Source organism: Lissotriton vulgaris, chromosome 1_1, assembly GCF_964263255.1.
Source record: "Lissotriton vulgaris chromosome 1_1, aLisVul1.2, whole genome shotgun sequence".
NCBI lineage: Eukaryota > Metazoa > Chordata > Amphibia > Caudata > Salamandridae > Lissotriton > Lissotriton vulgaris.
In genome coordinates this window covers 1671618325-1671640397 of record NC_141685.1, presented here as the reverse complement: position 1 = coordinate 1671640397, position 22073 = coordinate 1671618325, and the positions used below count along the sequence as shown (strand labels likewise).

The 22073-nt window shown below is 41.2% G+C and overlaps 1 protein-coding gene across 1 annotated transcript in view; it reads left to right on the top strand.

The window, feature by feature from the left end:
• LOC147751043 (uncharacterized) overlaps positions 1 to 22073 on the top strand; it is a 157098-nt gene that overhangs the window by 54962 nt on the left and 80063 nt on the right. Inside the window, exon 12 of the mRNA XM_086932165.1 lies at positions 2951 to 3022. Within this exon, the coding sequence (XP_086788291.1) occupies positions 2951 to 3022 (72 nt within the window). The remainder of the gene's footprint in view (positions 1 to 2950; positions 3023 to 22073) is intronic.

Here is a 22073-nt window from a genome sequence, read left to right as displayed (position 1 = left end):
ATGATGCGCTTCACACATGGGACTGCACTGTGTGGGTTTTGAAAGATATGTGACTTTTTGCGACGGGTGATCGTCAAACGCACAGGACAGAGGGTCGCATATGGGATGCCAGCTGTTGCAGCTTACGTTTCAGTGGCAGGTACTCATGGTGAGCCACCTGGATAGCCAGGGTGAAATCTGAAAAGATAGAGAGAGCATTGCCTTCACATCAAAAATTTAGCTTCTCCCTTGTTAGCCAGAGGATAGTGTTATGATCTCTCAAGTTGAAGAGTTTGGCTATAATGGGTCACCTTGGGGCTTGCGGCATGGCCTGTGGTCCCAGGGACTGGTGCTCTCACTCTGCAGCGAAGAGGGGGGAGAACTTTTCTTCCCCAAATAATTCCTTGAGGAGGATTTCCATGTAGTCAGCCATATTTTCCAAGTTGATGGACTTCAGCAGGACCATTAGTCACAAATTGTTACACCAGGACCTGGCCTCTAAGTCTTCATTCTTTGTCTGGATGACCTTCACAACTTTTATTAAATGGCTATGCCCAACTGTGCGATGTTCCATGGACAAGATCCTTCCCTTGGCATCAGACATTCTCTCTTCTTGCTTAATACATTTGGCAAATATCTTGTCCACTCTTGCCATAAGAATGTCCAGCTTTCCATTGATGGAGGTGAGGCTGTTTTGCATGTGGAGCAGAAGCGATTTAACACATGTGTCACCCGTGCCCTCATCAGCCATCTGCAGGATGTCCCAGCCATCTGATGACTTGGCCCCTGTTGTGCTTCACCTCAAACAGCAGTTTGGTCTGCCTGTGATCATCTTTTCCCATTTTGCAGCCATGTGCTTGGCCCTGGAGTCACTGGGAGTGTCTCATGAGGGACAGCTCAGATGGATCCATCGAGCATGTCCTAGCGCCATCTCTCCAGTATTTACAGCTCCAGTGCCTGGAATCCCCAGCGTAATACCCAGGCCCAAACGGGGAGTGGAGCGGGCACATCTGCATTTCAGAAGTTGATGGCTTCCGTCGTGTTGAGGCTGGTGTAGATCACAGGCAGCCACCCAAGCTGCCCGTTCTTTTTCTGTGTATCCTGTCTTCTGCTGTAGCCAATGAATCACGTTCTCTGTATGCTCTACTTTTGCCCCCTATGTCTGATGGTCACCAGTAATTTCTCTCCCTATCTAAACGTTGAATGGGGCCATGTCCAAGAGCCCAAAATAAAGCTTACACATTCTCACTAGAAGAAAACTGTTCCCATTCATTAAAGGTTACTGTGTGAACCAAATACATAGGAGAAATTGATCAGGCTAGAAGCATGTCTGTGTGGGGGCCAGATCCTACCAAATAAAAATATAGCCATAAAAAGCATCACATATTACATCCCTTTGAAGTTTAAATATTAAAAATAAATCTAGTGAATCAGGCAAGGAATGATGTGTTCCTCTTTATTTTATGTCTTCCTCATAAGGCATCATCTATATTTAACTTCTCAACATCCCCCACCCCCCATGCAACAATATGAGGTACAGCCTCAGGAGTGCTGCTGAAAGACCAGCTTTAAGAAAGCCATATAGAATTAAAAAGTATCCAGATATTATCCAGTTGTTGTAAATACTCAATACTTAGAGCTCACCAAAGGGCCAGAGGGCCAAAGGGAGGTGGTGACAGATATTTACTTCTAGAAAAGAGAAATCTCACTTAAGCTGGACATGGGGAAGTCTCCAGTAGATGAAAGGATAGTTGATGGCATTAATGATCGGTTATGTTGAAGGCAGCATAAAGAAGCAACACTTGTTTCAGTTCAGTTTAGTTTAGTTCACTTGTATAGTGCCTAAATCAGAAATGGTATCCGCATGATTCGAGCATGACCACCTTAATTATGGCCTGCCAAACAAGTAAGTCTTTAACCTTTTCTTAAATACATAAAAATTCTGCAACTTCTTGATGGCAATGTGGAGCGAGCTCGAGAGACACCTGCCTGCTGCTTGTAGTAGATTGCTAAGGTGTTTCTCTCAACCTGGGCAACTAATAGAGACGTTTTAGTTTTAAATTGAGTTTCTCTCGATGGAGTATACAAGATAAGCCTACTTCTCCAATGATCTGGATAGTCTAAATGAAGAACATTCAAGGCCATAATATGCACAAGATATTTATTGATAACCAGTGGAGTTTCATCAGTACAGGGGTGACATGGGAGTTCTAGAGCAAGCCTACAACAGCTCTAGTGATAATTCTCTAACTTCTATAATCTTTTTAGGGGACCCAAGGAATCATAGACAATAGTTGCAAAAGTGGAATCCAACAATGGCCCTTCGCGTTAGTCGCTCTTGTCCTTCCCTTAAGAAGAGGCCGAAATAGGCATGGAACCAGTGTTCAAGAATATTGTTGTAAGAATATCATCTGACATAAATAGTGTCCTAAATATCATCAACAATGTATTGCCCCATTGAGTATGTAATAGAAAATCTACACTTAAAGGGTAATAACATAGGAAATTATATTTAAGGCACAATATTTTATTGTACATTCACCTATATCATACGTCCATTTGCACCTCAAAGTATGCTTTAAATCCTCCCCAAGAAATGGAAAGACTAATGATCATTTCACAGCTGCCACTTGTCATATAGGAAGCATTGCAAGAGCCATTTAGCAGAGAGTAGAATTAATTTAAAGAAGACAACTGGCTCCAATTATAGCTGCTGTCAGAAGGCATCATTTACACATCATGTCCAAATCACAGGAATGTGTTGAATACCTGACCATGAATAGAACTTTGCACACTAATACCAGTTAGCATTCATTGACAACCAATGAACTGTAAACTTTTCTTCGAGTTAATGTAAGCACAGTTCTTAGTCTGCCACTATTTAAAAGTTTAGGTATCGTCTTTACAACTACCATAGTGCTGAATTAATATGTTCTTGCTTAAGTCTAACATCTCCTCTAAATGTTTTTAGGGTCCTTTAGGGCTTCCCGGGCGTCATGGTGACCAGGGGATTAAAGGTGAAATTGGACAACCCGGCATAAATGTAAGTACTTCAGTTAGACCTGCTCACCCAACCTGTGAATGCTGTGGTGACACATACCTGGGGGACTGGGTTATTTTCTGTTGATTTTATCTAAATTATCTAGCACTGAAAGAGCAGAAGTAATTCGGAAAATGGTTATCATAATAGGGTACGAATTTTGCTTTAAATCGAATGTGGTATAACTTTGGGACATAAAAATATTTACTGTTGTTTGGTGAGGAGGCTTTTACTGTTTGAAGCTCGCTCTTTATATAGTATATCAAAACAAGATATTCTCTGCAAAGAGTTCAGGTATTCCCGTACTAGTGGACAGGGGCTTGCTTTAATAATCCCAAGGTGCTCTTCTAGGGGGTAGTGTGTTTGAGCAGCCTTAGACTTATCAGAGAGGAGTGTTAGACATCTGCAAATACACACAATAGTCAATAAATGATGCGTACATCTCAATAAGATCTACGCCAATTTATAAAAATAACATGCATCTTTATAGATATATTTAGGCACCAGATTCAATACGATCAGGTAAGTACATTCTTCAAGAGAAATACTTTTGTGTTTAAAAAGTCGACACAGTGCATTTTTCTGAAGCTGCAATGTTATCCTATGGGAGGAAAAACAAGTACAGCATTCAGGTACAGTACAGCGACTTACAAGACCAATCTACTGGACTTAAGGTGAGTAAGGGCCAAGGGCCAAGGCAGCATCAGCAGGTCACCTCAAGCGGCACTAGGGCAGCTGGGTGCAGTGGTGCAATACAGGGTCGGATGCCCAATGTTAGTCAATGGAGATTGGTCTGCCGGAAAAAAGGCTGCAGGTTTGGACTGAGAGGTCAGTTGGGCTGTACCAACCAGAAGGTTCAAGTCGTGCAAGGCTAGGGGATGTGGGGATACTGGTGGTACTCTTTTCCCAGGCTGGAATGGCTGGGATGTGGATGGTTTTTGAGGAGTCGGATTTCTTCACCCTGGACCACTCGTGGTTGAGGGGGCCTGCACACAGAGGCTGCAGGCGACATCAGAGCGTTCAAAAGGTGTGAAGCAGCAAAGTCATGTCAGAGTACCAGATCCAACGCTACCCTATCCACGTAAATATTATGTATGGTCAACGTATGGCAAAGCAGCGTGAGTCCCCATTCGTACAATTGAGTATTAGCTGCCAGAGGCAATAGTCCCAGTTTGAGAAGTACTTTGTTCGTAGACTAAGACGTGGCGACCCAGATCGCATTGATGAACAAAGTATTACTCAGACTGGGACTATTGCCTCCAGAAGCTAATCCTCACTTGTGCAAACAGGGACACACGCCAGTTTGCCCTATTTAGACCATATATAATATTGTGGATCGGGTAGCGCTGGATCTGGGACTGAGTCTACCTAGCTGCTCCTACATTTTATTTAGTTGATATGGTACAGCTCTTTATCCCTTTTTACAATTTTATGATTTTGCTTTGATTAAATATATCATCCTTTTGATATATGTATTCTGGTGTTAGTGAGTGTAGAAAATTCCTTTTTGACATGGCCACTCCCACTTTTTCCCTGGTATTTGAATGAAGTGAATCGACTGGAAGTATTAATATTGATGTCAGTCTATACAACAATACAAGTATATTCAAAAACTAAATCAAGTCACTGATGTTGAAATCTCCCCAGATGACCTCTCCATCACCCGAATAGGAAATATGTGGTCAGGCAGGCCTTGCGACCTAGGCCTGATGCTACTGATTGACAGATCACAGGTGGGGAAGCACGTAACCAGCCGGACAAACTTGTGAACAAAAAAATCCTGATATATTTAATCAAAGCAACATCATAAAAATGATAAAGAGCTGTACCATATAAATTCAATAAAATGTAGGAGCAGCTAGGTAGACTCAGTCCCAGATCCAGCGATACCCGATTCACTTCAATATTATGTATGGGCTACATATGGTGAACTGGTGTCAGGGCCGGACTGGGAACCAAAACCGGCCCTGGCAAAGTGCTCGGCCTAGCCCCCCCCCCCCCTTGGGGGTGGGGCATAGGGGGGTACGATCAAGCTCTTTGCCAGGGCCGGTTTTGTTACAGAGCCGATTTTTGCGGCTATGCTGCAAAAACGGCTCTGTAACAAAAACTGCCCCCAGGGGCCCAAAACCGCCCCCGGGGGATTTCCCGGTGCCCGCAACGGCCAGTCCGGCCCTGACTGGTGTGTCTCCGTTTGCACAAGCAAGGATTAGCTTCTGGGAGCAATAGTTCCAGTCTGAGAAATGCTTTGTTCAGCAACACAGTCTGGGCCGCCGCATCTTAGTCTACTAACAAAGTACTTCTCAAACTGGGACTATTGCCTCTGGCAGCTAATACTCGGTTGTGCAAACGGGGACTCACGCCGCTTTGCCATATGTTGACCATACATAATATTTACGTGGATAGGTTAGCACTGGATCTGGTTCTCTGACATGACCTTGCTGCTCTCAAACTTTATTGTTACACAAGATTTTTTCTTGCCCTTAAGAAGTCCTTGTTTAATGCGAAATCCGTTGGTTGCATTTGTTTGTCCCATTTTCAAGACTGAAAAAAGAGAAAATAAAAAAGAATCATTAAAGCAACACTGGACTCTTCAAATAATATTGGAAATGACTTTGATAGTTGATTTGATGTCAAACTGATCTTCTGTGCTCATGTGTTGCCTCTCATCTTCTGTGTTCCACAATATCAACTCAGTTGATATCCATTATATTTATTACAAGTGGAATACAGATTAGTGAACTGACACAAGTCGGCTTGTCTCATCAGATTTATAACAAACGAGTAAGCAAAAACTACCATATTTAGACAATCGGTATAAAGATAACAAATTATAGTGAAAATGACTATCCTATTTAAACAAGGCAAGTACCCACACCAATAATTAGGCACCATTCTTTATTTATTTCTTTAAGTGATTTTCCATACTAAATATTAGGGAATGAAACATGGACAACAGCGTCACTAGTAAGTCGCATAATGTCGAATCTATTAACGTCGGCAGTTGTAAAAACGGGAGGTGACTTGAGACAGTCAGACCAAAAATAGACTGCAGTTGGCTACTAGTGACACTTACCAGTTTTTCTATGGATTGAATGTCAGCTTCACTGATATCCCCAATCTTGCATATGGCCACTTTGAATATTTGCTCATGAAATTTGGGAGGTCTGCCCCAAAAGATCGGAAATCGAGAAGTTGTTAAATATTGGCAGCAATTTCAATTTCATCACACTCTAAGGCACATAGACACTACAGTCAATACCATTAATTGGGTTAATTGAATACAACAACCTCACAATAAATGGTAAATTGGAAGGATGCCCAGAGGGGCAGGACTCTATTAATCTACATTAGTTTTATTAAATATGAGAGTTGATCAGATCCATGTTAACGAGGTTTGGATGTTAGCCATGAAAATGTAAGGATGATCACTAGAGCAGAAGCGCCCACTAATCATATTAAAGATCTACATCAATCCAAACTGAAAGCAAAAAAGGAGAATCTTGGGAAAACTGTATGACATAATAATGGATCTGAAATTTGATTATAGTGATGCCTACTTTCTCTTGACATGGGATTTCAGTTTTAATCTATTCCACAATCCCTATATGTATGGTCGAACTCATGGTTTCATACGGGACACCCCAAACTAGAACCTTCCCCCAAGTAAGAGACGAGATAGATTGTTAAAAAGTGTTCTAATTTCATGTTTGGCAGATGGATTGAGAATGATAAATTGTAGATTTAATGATGACAAGCCCTCATCATGGACCCATATTTCACCAATGTGCAATTCCATAATTGATTACACCTTAGCAAGTCTTTCTACATAACATAATTTAAAATTGATCACTGCCCTGAAAGTGACCAATTTCCTCTGATCATCAAGCTTAAGACATGGTATTACTCTTCACAAACACAAACCCCTTAATAGCCTGTCCTCACACAGAAAATCGAAAGAGGCCCAATGAAAGGAAACACTAGAAACAGAAACAATGGATCAATGCTCAGCCCTGCTTAAACATTCCAATGAATTAGAAGACAACCCAATAACAAACTTGGAGTGATTGATTGAAAATCTTTCAACACTGCATCCAATCAAATGTCAAAGCATAGGCTACAAGAACAAGAATAAATATATCACAGAAGTAATGACATTAAAAAAAGAAGCATCAAACAGAGAGCTACAAATGTTGCAGAAACAATCTTACAATTAAGACCAACTACAATAGTAAAAGAGATCAGGAAAAAATACAGAAATGAAGATTGGACAATAAAGAAGCATCATTAGGATATTTGAACCGCGCTTTTTTTAGGCCAGCCGAAACAAGAATTCCAAAATATTTTTTTGAAAATAATAAACAAAATAGAGAAGGTACACTTAATGGCTAATAATGCAAATATTTGTGAATCCATGTAGGTAAATCACTTACATACTCAATATTCATAAAGGCTCTCGAATCTGAGCAAACCCCTATGTAAGGGAAGATCATTTAAAAATCATTCACAATGATATAGGGCAGTACACCTCAGACATAGGAAAAGAGGAGGAGATATTATATTAACAGCCACACTGATGGAGCACCAGGACCAAATGTATTACCTCTGGCCCTATTTAAAAAAAATACTGGTCTAACAAACTACCTACTCTATACAAGCACATTCTGTGCAGTGAGGATGTTCCATATTCCTGAATGGGTTCCATAGTCCGCCCAATCTACAAGTGAGACAATAAATCAGATCCTGTCAACTACTGTTTATAACTTTTTAGGTTACCAGGCAAAATAGTTTGGAAGCCTCTTACATCAGGATCTTAACGATTGAGCCAGTGAGCAAAAGGTAATTTTCTGGAATCAGATAGGGTTCTGTCAAAGAATGGAGACCACTACCAATTTACTGGCACTATCACTTATCATGGAACAAACCTTTCCACTGTTGTATACTTTTGTGCCCTTAATTTGTTGACTTCAAAGTCTCATTCGATTGTGTACCAAGAGACATCCTAGGGAAAAAACTACTTGGAGAAATCCATCAAGGTTATTAAGGGCAATTCTACTTCTATATTCCAACACATGTACACGCATCAAACTCGATGAGGGCACCCACCTGTCTAGGAAAATTTGTACATTGACTGTTTTAAAGCAGGGATGCACCTTAGCAGGTTTACATTTTGACCAAAACTGTCTAGCAGAATAATATCAACCGTACTCTATGCTGGTGACCTAGTGCTATTCCGTAAAATCCAAACTTTCTTCAAAGCTGCTTAGCAAACTGTATCATTACACTGAACGAAATGTATATGTTATAAATGGGAAAGGAGAGCAAGAAAACTGGAACGTGGCAGATCAACAGGAGTGAAATTATTGAAGATAATTAATACATCTATGGGTTCTAAAGTCGATTCCAGAGGCTCCTTCCCCCTTCATAAGCAGTTTATTAAATCAAAAGCTTAAGCCACGTCACCAGCCTTTTTAACCCTGACCAAATCACTATGGGTCCCAATTTTGCAATCAGTTAAAACAATCATGGTTACAAAGCTACTTTCCAATATTACCAATGGCAGTGAAATGGCACGAGGAAGAGATGCTAAATCCCTGAAGGTTCACGTGGAGTGAGGAGGGTCACCTTCTCACAGAGATGTGACCACACATAGAAATGAAACCTAGTGGTTTCTTAGCAGTTCAAACTCATTTGTTCACAAATTCTGATCAATTCAATTCCAGTAATTACATCCAGCTTTTATTCAAACAATGGTAGCTCTCATAATGACAATCTTATGATGCTTTCATCCTTAATTCCAGTCCTTTAGAATACCAAATGCATTTCGGGTCTATGACAAAGACCCTTTGTCAGGGGTCTGTAAAAAATTCATAGAGGACCAGTTTAGATACTCCCTCAAGCTAAACAATAGTATACATGATTACATGTGGCGCAAAGGTGTACATGCTCAAGTGGTGATGCAAAGCAAACCAAACGAACCCTAAACTTCTGTGCTACTTTATTTTCGGTATATTGGTACTCGGCACCTCCAGCCTTTGGCGGTCCCGACATTTCAGTTCACTGCTGCACACGTTTCCTTGTAAACGTATTTTTGTTTCATCAAGTTGATCTGCACTTATGCACAGAAGTTTACGGTTCGTTTGGTTTGCTTTGCATCACCACTTGAGCATGTGCACCTTTGCGCCATTGGGTATTCTGAAGGACTGGAATTAAGGATGAAAGCATCATAGGATTGTCATTATGAAAGCTACCATCGTTTGAATAAAACCTGGATGTAATTACTGGAATTGAATTGATCAGAATTTGTGAACAAATGAGTTTGAACTGCTAAGAAACCACTAGGTTTCATTTCTATGTGTGCGCATATCTATGTGTGACCCTCCTCACTCCACGTTGACTGTTCATAAGGCACGGCTAGACTACGTGCGTCAGATGTTGCGCCAATTGGATTGCGTTTAACTATTTAAGAGTACTTCCCCGTAGAACCTCGAGTGCACAGGGATAACACAGCCTTTCATTATTCTACTTCAGTCTACCCCATCCCTGACTGCACCGAACCGCCAACATGCAATTGGATGACATAGCCCTTTTGATAACTAATAAAGCAGAAACCTTAGGATTCACGCCAGAAGCAGCCCAAGAAATATATGGGTTAATACAAGAGACCAGAACATTTACTCCAGAAAAAACCACCACTGCGCAATTGTTAAGACAACTGGAATACATCAGTAAGAAAGAAATTAATCAAAGGTTGCATGCAACCACCCTGATACATTATCACAAAAACAAAAGGATTCCGAGGAGGCTTAGAATAGCCCTGAAGCCAATGCTCTGTAAAAACAACAAGAAATTCGTAGAGAAATGGTACCAGATTCTAAATAAATGTTCATTAGATCTGATTTTAATAATAGTAGAAGAGCTCTCAAGAGTGTTAACAGAACTTGAAGAAGAAATCAAAATCATACAAACAGAAATTAATAAAATTAATAAAGTTCCTGATTTACAGAAAACACTTGAAGATATCAACAGCAAACTGGAACGTTATGCAAAGGAAGTTAATGAACGGAAAGTACGCAAGTATCGTAGAGATACAATAGACTACAAGCTGGAAGAAGTCTATACTTGGGCTGAGATTTACAATCAAAAAAAGTGGCAAACACAACCACAGAAACCCAGTGTAGCTCCATCACAGGAAAGTGTGGTCTCTGATTCAGACATCGCTCAATCAAGAGTTCCAGTCAACACCACTGTAAAACCTATTCAAAAACAAACCCCAAGTCATACCACACAACAACCGTCTTTTTTGGAGATCAGCCCGGCAGCAAATGCTCCACCACTAATAGAAGGACAAGAAGAGGCCAAGGAAACAGAAGAAGAAATAGCCAAAAGGACGAGGAGCCAACTGGCGAAAAGAACCTAATCATCAATATTTCTTCCATCAAATTGACAGAAGCACAGAAGAAACTTCTCAACAAAGGCACTACTTATGTCCTGACATACCGATCCAATTTAGCAGAGACTGAAATTGCCTTGTTTAAATTCTTCAGAACACTAAAATTGAGATTCTTCTTTAAAGATATTCAAGAAACGCAGAATGTTGATATTTGGGATAAATAATTTAAACCTAAGAGCAGCTTTTGTGCACCTTTTTCCCATAAAACCATAGAAGCCTTTGAAAAATCAGTTTTATCTGAAGTTCAAAGAATCCCTTTCTCCAAACCCAAAAAAACCAACTTGTCCAGTAAGGAATGGAATACCTTGAAAAATCTGAGTCAAGAAAAGAACCTAACGTTTCAGAAGGCTAACAAGGGAGGAGCTCTCATTGTCATGGACACGAACTTTTACGTGAACAGTGTTAACAATCACGTTTCCAATGAAGACATTTATTTACCGCTGGAGAATGATCCCACACATGAGTACCAATCTATCTTACAAAAAATCATCGATCATGCTTTGGAAATGAATTGGATTAGCGAAAAAACTCACACATTTTTTTAAATGAAATATCCCAGAAGACCGCAACTATATATGTTGCCTAAAATTCATAAAGATCCCGTTAATCCTCCATTCAGACCCATAGTATCTTCCTGTGGTTCCATCTCAGAACCTATTGGAAAATTTGTGGACAGGTTTCTACAACCGATTGTACTGAAGAGTGAAACTTATATTAAGGACACTACATCATTTTTGAATCTTTTGAATACCATCAAACTTGAAGAAGGGATAACGTATTGGCTATGTACAATAGACGTAACAGCACTATATACTTCCATTCCTCATAAGGAAGGTATTGAGGCGCTTGAATGGAGTTTACTCAACAGTGAATTAGAGGAATCTCAAAAAATATTTATTTTGGAACTCATGCAATTTGCGCTATATTACAGTTACTTTGAGTGGCAAGGCAAGTATTTCAATCAATGTAACGGAACATCCATGGGCTTTGGGGGGGCTCCCTCATATGCCAATATCTATATGTCCAAATTTGAGACCGATTACATTTTGAACAATCCGACCTGGACAGTAGGCCTCCAGGTATTTAAGCGTTACATTTATGACATATTTTTATTATGGAAAGGCGAGAAAGAAAAACTGGAAGAGAATATAGCTCTGTTGAACACACACAACGAACGGATCAAATTTACCCAAACCATTGATAAGGAATCAATAGCTTTCCTGGATGTCATAGTGATGATACATAACAACACTCTCAGTACCAAAGTACACATAAAAAAGACTGATAGGAATTCTAGCCTTTTGTTTCAAAGTTTTCATCCGGAGTTACTTAAGAAACATTTACCTACCTCCCAATACATCAGACTGAAAAGGATCACCACTCACAATGTGTATTTACAAGAATCGTTTAAAGCACAAACTAACAAATATCGCCTAAGAGGATATCCGGAGGAAATTCTTAATGAATCCTTGAAAAAAGTAATGGCAAAAGCAAGGGAGGTTTTACTCAAAGACAAAACTTCAGACCAACGAAAAGAAAACTGTATGTGTTCTTAAGCATTCCACTGAAGCAGCACGCATCAAGCGTATTATCAGCAATCACTGGTCACTGATCCAAACGGAACCAGATCTGAAAGGATTGTATAATGACAAGATAACGTTTGCTTTTCAGAGATCAAGAAACCTCAAAGAAATTTTGAACTCCCCCAAGAAAGAAAAAACATCGCACAAGGGTATGTCAAGATGCCAAAATTGTATACATTGTAGCAATGTTATGGTAGGAAATCAATTTTCCCATCCTACCAAAGACCACCAAATCGAACTGCATCACTCTAGCACCTATGATACGAGAAACATTATCTATGCCATCAAATGCCCCTGCGGCAAAATATATGTGGGTCAGACTGAGCGCAAAATAAAAGTTTGAATTACCGAACATAAAAGCAACATAAGATTATCCAATATGAAATCTACCGTAGCCAGTCATTGGAAGGAAGCCCACCATCAGATATCCCAACTGAGATTTACGATTCTGGAGGTTATCTCACAGCGCCGGGATATGGATCCTGTGAAACAAAGACTGCAAGCTGAGTTTTTTTGGATCAAAAAACTTAATTCCCTACAACCAATGGGGATGAATGATGGCATCGAATGTGCTTGTTTTCTGTAGTCATGCATGAGATGAACTTCATTGGCTGACGAACTACTCTATGTCCCTGTCTTTAATACCATTTCCCATTCATGATATATTTACTTGTTGTTCAGGTGTTATTAATTTCTGCAGTAATGTGCGGGGAATGAGATTTTGATATCAATTTATGATCAATTTAATAACTTATCTCATTCATCTATTTTGGACCGCTAGTATCTGTCATTGAGTAAAAGGCAACCCCCGCATAGGTTAGACAAACCCCATTAACTGACGCCACTCTGAAGAACCACTTACAACTGATAAAGTTTGAAAGTTTTATATAAAAGTCAAAGTTAAATGCAAATACAATCCTCTCGGGATCAAAGTGTACAAAAGAATACAAAATCAATTCCGATATCAGCAATTTAAAGCTTCGATGTGAAGTGGTTCCTTGGCGTCATCTACAGAAAGAGAAAAGTATCACGTTATCTCTGTCCCTACTCTATGCTATGTGACATCCCTACTTCGCAAGTTCCTAACCTAAAAAGGTGTCAGCAGTTTGACTCCCAAAGAAGTTCAAACTCTCTTAGCCTCTAAAGGTAACTCAAGTTTAAGAAGCAGTACCCTCTCTGCCTACCCATCCGCTCTTCTTAAGGGTCCTCGGCCTACTGCTCTCTTGCGCTCTGATCTCTCTCAGCGCATCTGCTCAAGTCATCTACCCTTCGCCCTTCTCTCTCTGAGCTGTTCTGAGCCAATCGCCTTGGCTAATCGCTATCTTCTCCCCGGGGTGCTGTCCCTAAAATACACAATCACAGTGTGGGTGGAACGCCCCTTGACGCCCACCACGGACTTGCCCCGATGATGTCAGCTTCTAGCTTCTTCCATTACTTCATCTCTTTCGCCGTCCATTAAGTTGACCTTTCTTCTTTAGATGTCATCTTCATCTTCTTATTGGTGACTTCATTCAAATTTATAATTGACATTTCAGAGCACAAGTCAACATCGTCAACAGAACTTTAAACTACGACTGTGATGTTGACCCTTCTAGGTCCTGTGAATGGACTTCTCAAAACAAGTTTCAAATTCTTAGCGCTTCTCATCACGTTCAGGCCATAAACCTTGTCCAGCGTTGTCACCTTAAATCTAACAAGTGCTAGACTTCTTGGCTCTCACGTCCACATCAAGCTATTTACGACTCCTGTAAGTCCGCTAAATTATATACATTGGACTGTGCTCCTGCTAACCCTTGGTCAGTCCGGTTAGAATCACAAATGACCTAAACCTTTCTAACATTCCTACAAAAAGTCTTCTACACAGTACAACCTTTAACACATATTTATATATATGTTCGTATTTAGCAAAAGTCTTGATTATACTCGAATACAATTTACATAGAATATAACTACGTAGAGTATAACTTTATATTCTCATTCGCTATCTCGTTTTATATATGTTCTACACATTTCCTTACGTTTCATTTATCGCTGCTTCTCCATTTAAAGATTCACACGTACATGAATTCTACTTTGCACGTTCTACATTTCGTAAACATTTCTACACCTTTCTACATCAGCCCACTACGTATACGGGCCTTCTAAATCTAACACATATTCTAAAGTGAATACAGTTACATTTCCTATATTACTTTGGATTATATCGGTTATCTATATGCTATAAGTGTCACTTCACATTACGATATACGTTTCATTCCTACGTTATTCAATGTGCTTGTAAATATGCCCTATACATACTTTTCATTCAAATTTGCGCTCTCTCAGTCCCCCCTTTGATGACTTCTAGGAGTCATCACTAAATGCAATTTGAATAATATCTCTAAACAGAACTAGTTACGATATTCCCTCTTTTCATCGTTTCGAGAGCTCTTAAGCTTTTGTACTGTTGATCTTGTAAAGCAGCTAATCTCCTTTCTTGCTCTCTCATTGTTCGTTGTAACCGGTTCGACCTATACCATTTATACAATTTTACTAACCCTAACAATGTGATTATACAAATTAATACTATCAATACAGGCTTTATTATGTACCATACTATGCTTTTACCAAGGTTGGCAAACCAACTCCCAACCTTTCCTACTCCATGACCAACTTTTTCCCAAACATTTATTTTTGATAAATCTTCGATCTCTTGATGAATCTGTGTAATGTTCCGTATGACTTTCTCAAGTGGTTTTGAATTATCAGGAATATAAGTACAACATTCCTGGACCTTCAAAGCCTTACAAACTCCGCCTTCTTTTGCTAGCAGCACATCTAAAGCAAGTCGGTTCTGAAGAACCATTGCTCTAATCGACTGCATCTCGCCTTCTACCAACATTAATGATCTTGCAGTACTTGCAGATAATCTATCCACAACTGTAGCTAGTCTCCTGATCTTAACATCGTTAAGTATTAAACCTAACATAGGAAACATTGCTCCAAATACATCTCCTACTACTTCTGCATCTCCTACTTCCCTTTTCGCTTTCCTCGAAGCCTTTCCTTCTATTATCGCTACATCCTTTGCATGATATATTTTGGGGAAGACAATTGCCAAGTAACACGAACCATACCAATTGTCAGGTAGTTTTACATAGGCATTTCTTCCACATACAAAATACACATTCGGAATAGCTTGCATTCCTTTCATGAAATCTTTCGTATAGTACTCTAAACGAAAAGCATGTTCGCAATTTACTTCACCTACAAATACACTCTCATAATATGTCTTGCTTCGAGTTAAACATAACTTTCCTTTCTGCATTCTATCCAATGCTATTGGACCATTGCTACCTTTCTTTTTATGTGCTTTCTCTTCTTCGGTCCAATCCGTTTTCCATTGTCCTGACATTTTTAGAATCTTCTGCCTTCTGTATCTATCATCTACTTGTCCAATGAACTTCTTCTCTACCTCTGATACTTTGCAAGTTAGATTATTTCTGCGTGCATATGATGTATCTAGTGTATCCCAAGGAAGAAAGAATTTAGCCAGTCTATCCTCCTTTTTGTAATAGTCCCACTTATTCATTTGCTTATAATTCGGAACTTCAGGCAGTACCGAATCATAATTTGAAAAGTAGTACTCAAATCCTTCTCTACCATAAAATATACTAAGCAGTAAACTACATGTTATCCCATAAGTCAATGGGAGATGATGATATCTAATGCCTTCGTCTACAGAAGCCGGCAATTGCATACAAACGTAGCAATCTTTGGCCACCATGGCATCGATATACTCGTACAATAGTTTAGCATATGCGTTTGACCTAAAGTTTCCCTGTGACTCGTCTACATGTAATCTACGAGTTTCTTCTGCCAATAACGCCTTTTCACGTATAACATTGCTCTCCTCCTTTTTCCCAACAAGAGCAGGTCTCAAAGTCGTTATAGGCTGTACATTTGCTATTTCTTTATCTGTTTCATGTCCTATTATGTATGATATTGTCACTACTGTAATTATGAGAAAAATTACTACCGCTATTAGTGTACCTATTATACATTTAGCTTTTCGGTTTGGGTTGCCGTTCTCCATGTCATCAAACAGCGTACCTCGTTCTCTAGCGAAAACTTTCTTTTCCAGTCTTTGGTTGCTTGTTTACTTTCTCAATCTTTAAAGTGCTTTTTATCAACAAAGTCTCTTTTTCACAACAATGTCTTTTCTCTTTTTAGCAGCAGACAACCCTCACCCTTCTCCGTCCTCTAAATGTAATCCCTAATTTTATTCTTCTTTCCACTCGGCGCTAGGTTATCTTCTTCTTTATAGCTTATATACAAAAAGTCTCTTATGCATCAACAATTATTCTCTCACCTGCAGCTTTCACAACAATTTCCAATAACTCAAAACGAATGACTTTTTCTTCTTCTTCCGGAATCTGCTGACCAAAAGTTGGAAATTGTAATCTATTTAGCACTAGATCTTGAATTTGACTCAAATATGGGGGTATGGGAAGTGTGAAAGTCAGTAATCCCTCAGTCTCGAGTCCAGGCGTCAACATCCATATCTCCACTGCCACAAATGGATCGTGATCGATTACTTTCACTTTCTTCACTCTCCCAGATTTCTGTCCCCAAGACATCTGCTAGATAAGTCCACTCTGGGGTGGCGTACCTTCTGCAGGGCACGCGTACCCTTCTCGATCTCCTTGGACTTTCAGTTCCTGAGTCTGTAGTTTCCTCCTCCTGGTCTGATTCTTCTGCGATCGGAACAAGAGTTCTTTCTTGCTTTTCTTCTGAGCTTGGCCTTTTCCTTCTCTCCGGCCAACTGGCTTTGTCACTTCTTGTCCTTCTGCTCCTTGTTCTTGGACCTGTCTCTTGGTCACTCTCTGTTTGTTCGATATCTGTATCGGACTCCCAATTACTTTCTTCTCCTGAGGCGACTTCGGTCCCACTGATGTCCTGACCTTCGTCGACCTGTTCCGTCTCAATCTCAGCCTCTTCGCTCACCTCCACAGCTTGGCTTTCCCCCTCTATGGCTTCTCGGCTTTCCGCTGGATTCTCATCCGAGAGAGGAGCTGTTTCTTCTAGAGGTGTTGGCACTCTTCGGGTGTGTGAGGCATGTATCCAGTTTGGCAGACCTCCACACTTTACTGCGGTATTCGTCACAAGTATAACTTGAAACGGTCCTCTCCAGCGCACGTCTAAGCAGTTCTTCCTGACATGCTTCTTCACCAGGACCCAGTCTCCCGGACTCAGGTCATGGCACAAATCTTGTGCTGATGGAACCTCTGCAGCCTGGACCTGGAGGGACACAGAATTAACGGCATCAGATAGTCCCTTACAGTAGTCCAAGATCAAATCGTCTGTGATGTTCACTAGAGCTGCAGTCGGAACCGATGGCAATCTCATAGCTCTCCCCATTAGGACTTCATGCGGAGAGAGGCCTGTTCTTCTATCAGGTGTGCTACGTATGCTCATGAGAACCACTGGAAGTGCGTCTGGCCAACTCAGGGATGTTGCTGAACAAACTTTGGCAAGTCTGGACTTGATTGTGCTGTTGATTTGCTCTACAATCCCTGAAGCTTCTGGTCGATAGCTGCAGTGTAACTTCTGATCGATACTCAAAGCTGAACATAGCATCTTTACTATTTCGCTGTTAAAATGAGTTCCTCTGTCCGATTCCAAAGAGGATGGCACGCCAAACCTCGGTATTAACTCTCTAAGTAACAATTTTGCTACTGTAAGTGTATCGCACCTACGTGTAGGGTAAGCCTCAACCCATCTAGAAAATATGCAAACAATCACTAAAACGTATCTGAGTCTGTTGCATTTAGGCATTTCTATAAAATCAAGCTGCATCCTATTGAAAGGCCCCCCAGACCTCCCAATGTGACTCAATGTAACTGGTGTTCTCTTTCCCACATTTAGTTGCTGACAGATCGTACATCGCTGACACACAGCTTCTGCCGCTACTCTAAATTTGGGATTAAACCACGTTTGTCTGAATACTCTCACCATAGCATCTCTTCCTATGTGTGCTGATCCATGCAATTTCCTTGCCATTGGACTAACAAGTTCATTTGGTAAAACTGCTCTCCCATCTGCAGATATCCAAAAATTCATCTCACTTCTAGAACAACCAGCTGTTTCCCAACTCTTTTTCTCATCATCTGGTGCATTTTCCTGAACACTTCTTAATTCATCCCACGTATCTACAGTATCTAACAACATGGTCAATTCAGTTCTTTCCTGGATTCCCCCCACTTTTACATCAGTGTGAGAATATCCCTGTTCTGCGCAGTAACGCGCTACTTCATCCGCATAGCGGTTACCTAGTGACACAAAGTCAACATTCTTTGTATGCGCTGCGCATTTGACCACTGCTATAGCTGTTGGACCTTGCAATGCTTCTAACAAAAGTCTCACGAATTCTCCATTCCTAATGGGAGAACCCGAGGAGGTCATGTAACCTCTTTGAGACCATAACTGCCCGTAATCATGAACTACCCCGAAACCATACTGGCTATCGGTGTATATGGTGACTCGAAGTTTGTCGCCTGCTAAGCAAGCACGAGTCAAAGCAACAATTTCAGCTACCTGAGCGGAGTGTACTCCTTCCAGGCAAGCGGCTTCTATAACTCTTGTAATTGTGCAAACTGCATAAGCTGCTCTCAGCTGACCGATATTGTCTCTTACACATGAACCATCAACGAAGAAAATTTCATCGGGGTCAGTCAATGGCTCATCTACAATATCGGGTCTCGGTTTGGTGCATAGTTCAGTCACATCAAGGCAGTCATGATCTGTACAGTTTTCATCATCCACCTCATTCGGAAGTGGCATCAAAGTTGCAGGATTCAAAACGGAGCATCTTTTTAGGGTCACATTCTCGGCAGCCAGTGTGACTTGCTCGTAGCGTGTGAGCCTGCTATTCGTCAGATGCTGAGTCTTAGTCCTGGTCATTAACAATTCTACAGAATGCGGTACATACACCTCTAACTGGTGACCCATCACCACGCTTTCCGATCTTTCAATGCTGACACCTGTTGCGGCTACGGATTTGAGACATCCGGCCAACGCTGCGGCTACTGGATCTAATGTAGCCGAAAAATACGCCACTGGTCTACGCGCATCTCCATGGATCTGAGCTAAAACTGCTAAAGCGCATCCCTCTCTTTCGCAGCAGTAAAGCAAAAATGGTTTCGTGTAATCAGGCATTCCTAAAGCCGGGGCACGACATAAGTCCTCCCTCAGCTGCAAAAACGCCATCAAACAATCTTTGTCCCATGGTACCGGATCACTTACTCCTTTGTGCGTCAGTTGTAATAACGGTTTTGCCTTCAGTGAAAAGTTAGCTATCCACTGCCGACAATAACCGACCATGCCTAGAAACATCCTGACTTCTCTTTGTGTTGTAGGCGCGTTCATCTTCATAATCGCCTCTATTCTGTCTGGAGACACCTTCCGTTTTCCCTTTTCAATCCTATGGCCCAAGTATTGCACTTCAGTCTTACAATATTGCAACTTACTTGGAGACACCTTGTGTCCGTTCTCGGCCAAGTGATTTAACAAGGTTATGGTGTCTTCTCTGCAAGCTTCCTCAGTTTCTGACGCAACTAGGAGGTCGTCTATGTACTGGACTAGAACCGAATTCTTGGGCAGTACTAGACTTTCAAGATTTCGTTTTAATAACTGGTTAAAGATCGATGGGCTTTCTGTATACCCCTGAGGGATACGACACCACGTTAAAACGCGATCTTCCAGCTTAAAAGCAAAAAGATACTGACTCTCTTCGTCTAAAGGTATCGAAAAGAAAGCCTGGCACAAATCTATCACCGTAAACCATTCAGCTTGGAACGGTATCTGAAATAATATCACTGATGGATTCGGTACCACTGGACAACATGAGACAACAATGTTATTAATCTTTCGAAGATCCTGCACTATTCTGTATTTTCCACTAGGCTTCTGCAAACCCATAATCGGGGAGTTACATGGACTTCCCACGATCTCCTTCAGTATTCCCTGTTTAATCATGGATTCGATCACAGGCTTTATTCCTGCAATCGTCTCTGGAGTCAACTTGTATTGCGGGGTTCTTGGATACTCAGCATTGGGTCTTACCAAGATTTTTACTGGTTCTACTCCTTTTATCAGTCCTATTTCTTCCCCAGTAAAATCCCACACCTCAGCTGACACCTTCTCTCTCAAATCCTGTGGAAGTTCCTCCACTGTTAAGGTAGGATATAATTCCACGCACTCTTGCGAGTTTACAATTTTAAAATCGGCATCCTCATCATTCGTCTGCACTTCTACTCCTTCAGGTGTACAATGTATTGTGCAATTCAGTTTGCACAATAGATCTCTTCCTAGCAAACACACAGGGCTAGAATCACAGATCACAAACTGATGTTCGTCACTGTAATTCCCTATCTTTACTGACACTGGTTCTGTCAGAGGATTCGTCATCCTCTTGTTTGCGACTCCTACCACCTGAATCGTTTCTCCCGATATTGGCAAACCTGGGACTACCGCTGATCTCAACGTGGATCGAGTAGCACCCGTATCTACCAAAAAGGTTGTAGGACATCCAGCCACTTCAGCCTCTACGTATGGTCCTCTCTGATCTACTTCCAGGGCTGCTCTTAGAGTACAGTCTTCCTCCCTATTCACTCGTTGCCCTGTAAGAGGATCAACGTAATAGCATTCCTCTCCTCCTACAAACAATGGCATTTGTCTATAGGTTTTCCCTCCGTTTGTGATGCGAGGCGGTTGAGGAAACGGGGCTCGAGGAGTCTGAGTCCCCCCTTTGATAAATTTTCCCTTCGGGGCTGCGGCTCCCTTAACCACGTTATTCTGTACCTCTTCCTCCTCTTGTTCTAATTCTCCTGTCTCAACATTGTAAGGACACTCGCGTCTCCAATGTCCCACCTCGTTACACTGATGACACCTCGTTGTCTTTTTCAGTGTCGCGATATCCATTCTCGGTCTCGGTCTTTCTTCCTCATCTCTGCTCTGATTATTCTGTTTCTTTGCTTGCGCTCCTGTTCCCTGTTGCCGTTGTCCGCCTTTTCCAGCTGCTTGCATTTGTACCAGCATTAACTTCTCCTTGAGTTTCTTAGCCTTAGAATCTATCTCGTCACTACAGTACCTTGCATACCTCAGAATTTCATCTAAAGGCTTGTTCTGCCAACAGATCAAATGCTGTTGAATCATCAGGCTTATGTCTGGTCTTAATCCTAAAACAAACTTCGACACAAACTGTCCTATGTCCTTAGGATCCATTACGTCTAACCCACTGTACTGCTTAAATGCTTTCAGCAATCGCTCATAAAACTCATGAACCGTCTCTTTAGGCTCTTGAGTTGTTCGATCTATCTTAACCCAGTCTATATCGTGCACTGGCACTTTCTCTTTTAGCCATGTTATTACTCTTTCGTATTTCTCCATGACTCTGACTGATGGACCATTCGTCCGGGTGTCTCTCGGAGGCTCACAAGTAGGCCATTCAACACTAAGCTTGCATGCCGTCCACAAATCTCCGGGTACTACGATATCGAACAATGTGTTCAAATCGATCCACAGTACCTTCGAGATCTTCACGAATCTTTCTACCTGCTTGTACCACTCGACGGGATTTTCCCTAAGCTTTGGGAAGGAATTGGTAAATGCCGCCAAATCCCCCCGACTCCATGGTACGTGAACGTAATTTCCGTTCGCGATTTCTCGCAAAGGGAAAGCTTCCATTCGCATTAGGTCTGTATCCGGGGACCTTGTAAGTGAACTCCTTCTTACGGATCCCTTCTTAGACCATCTTTCCTCCCATCTATCCAGATCTCTCCATATTCTAATACTCTGAATCAATTCCCTTATGTGTACCTTCAGCGCGATCGTTCTACGCTCATCCAGATCCTGATCCGAGCAAGTTAGCCTATGGTTACCCTGTAAAGCTTTAGTTCGTGATAGGTCTATCATATATCTATTTGCCAAATTCGATAAATTTTCATGAGCTGACCTCGCTCTCCGAGTAACATCCTTGGAT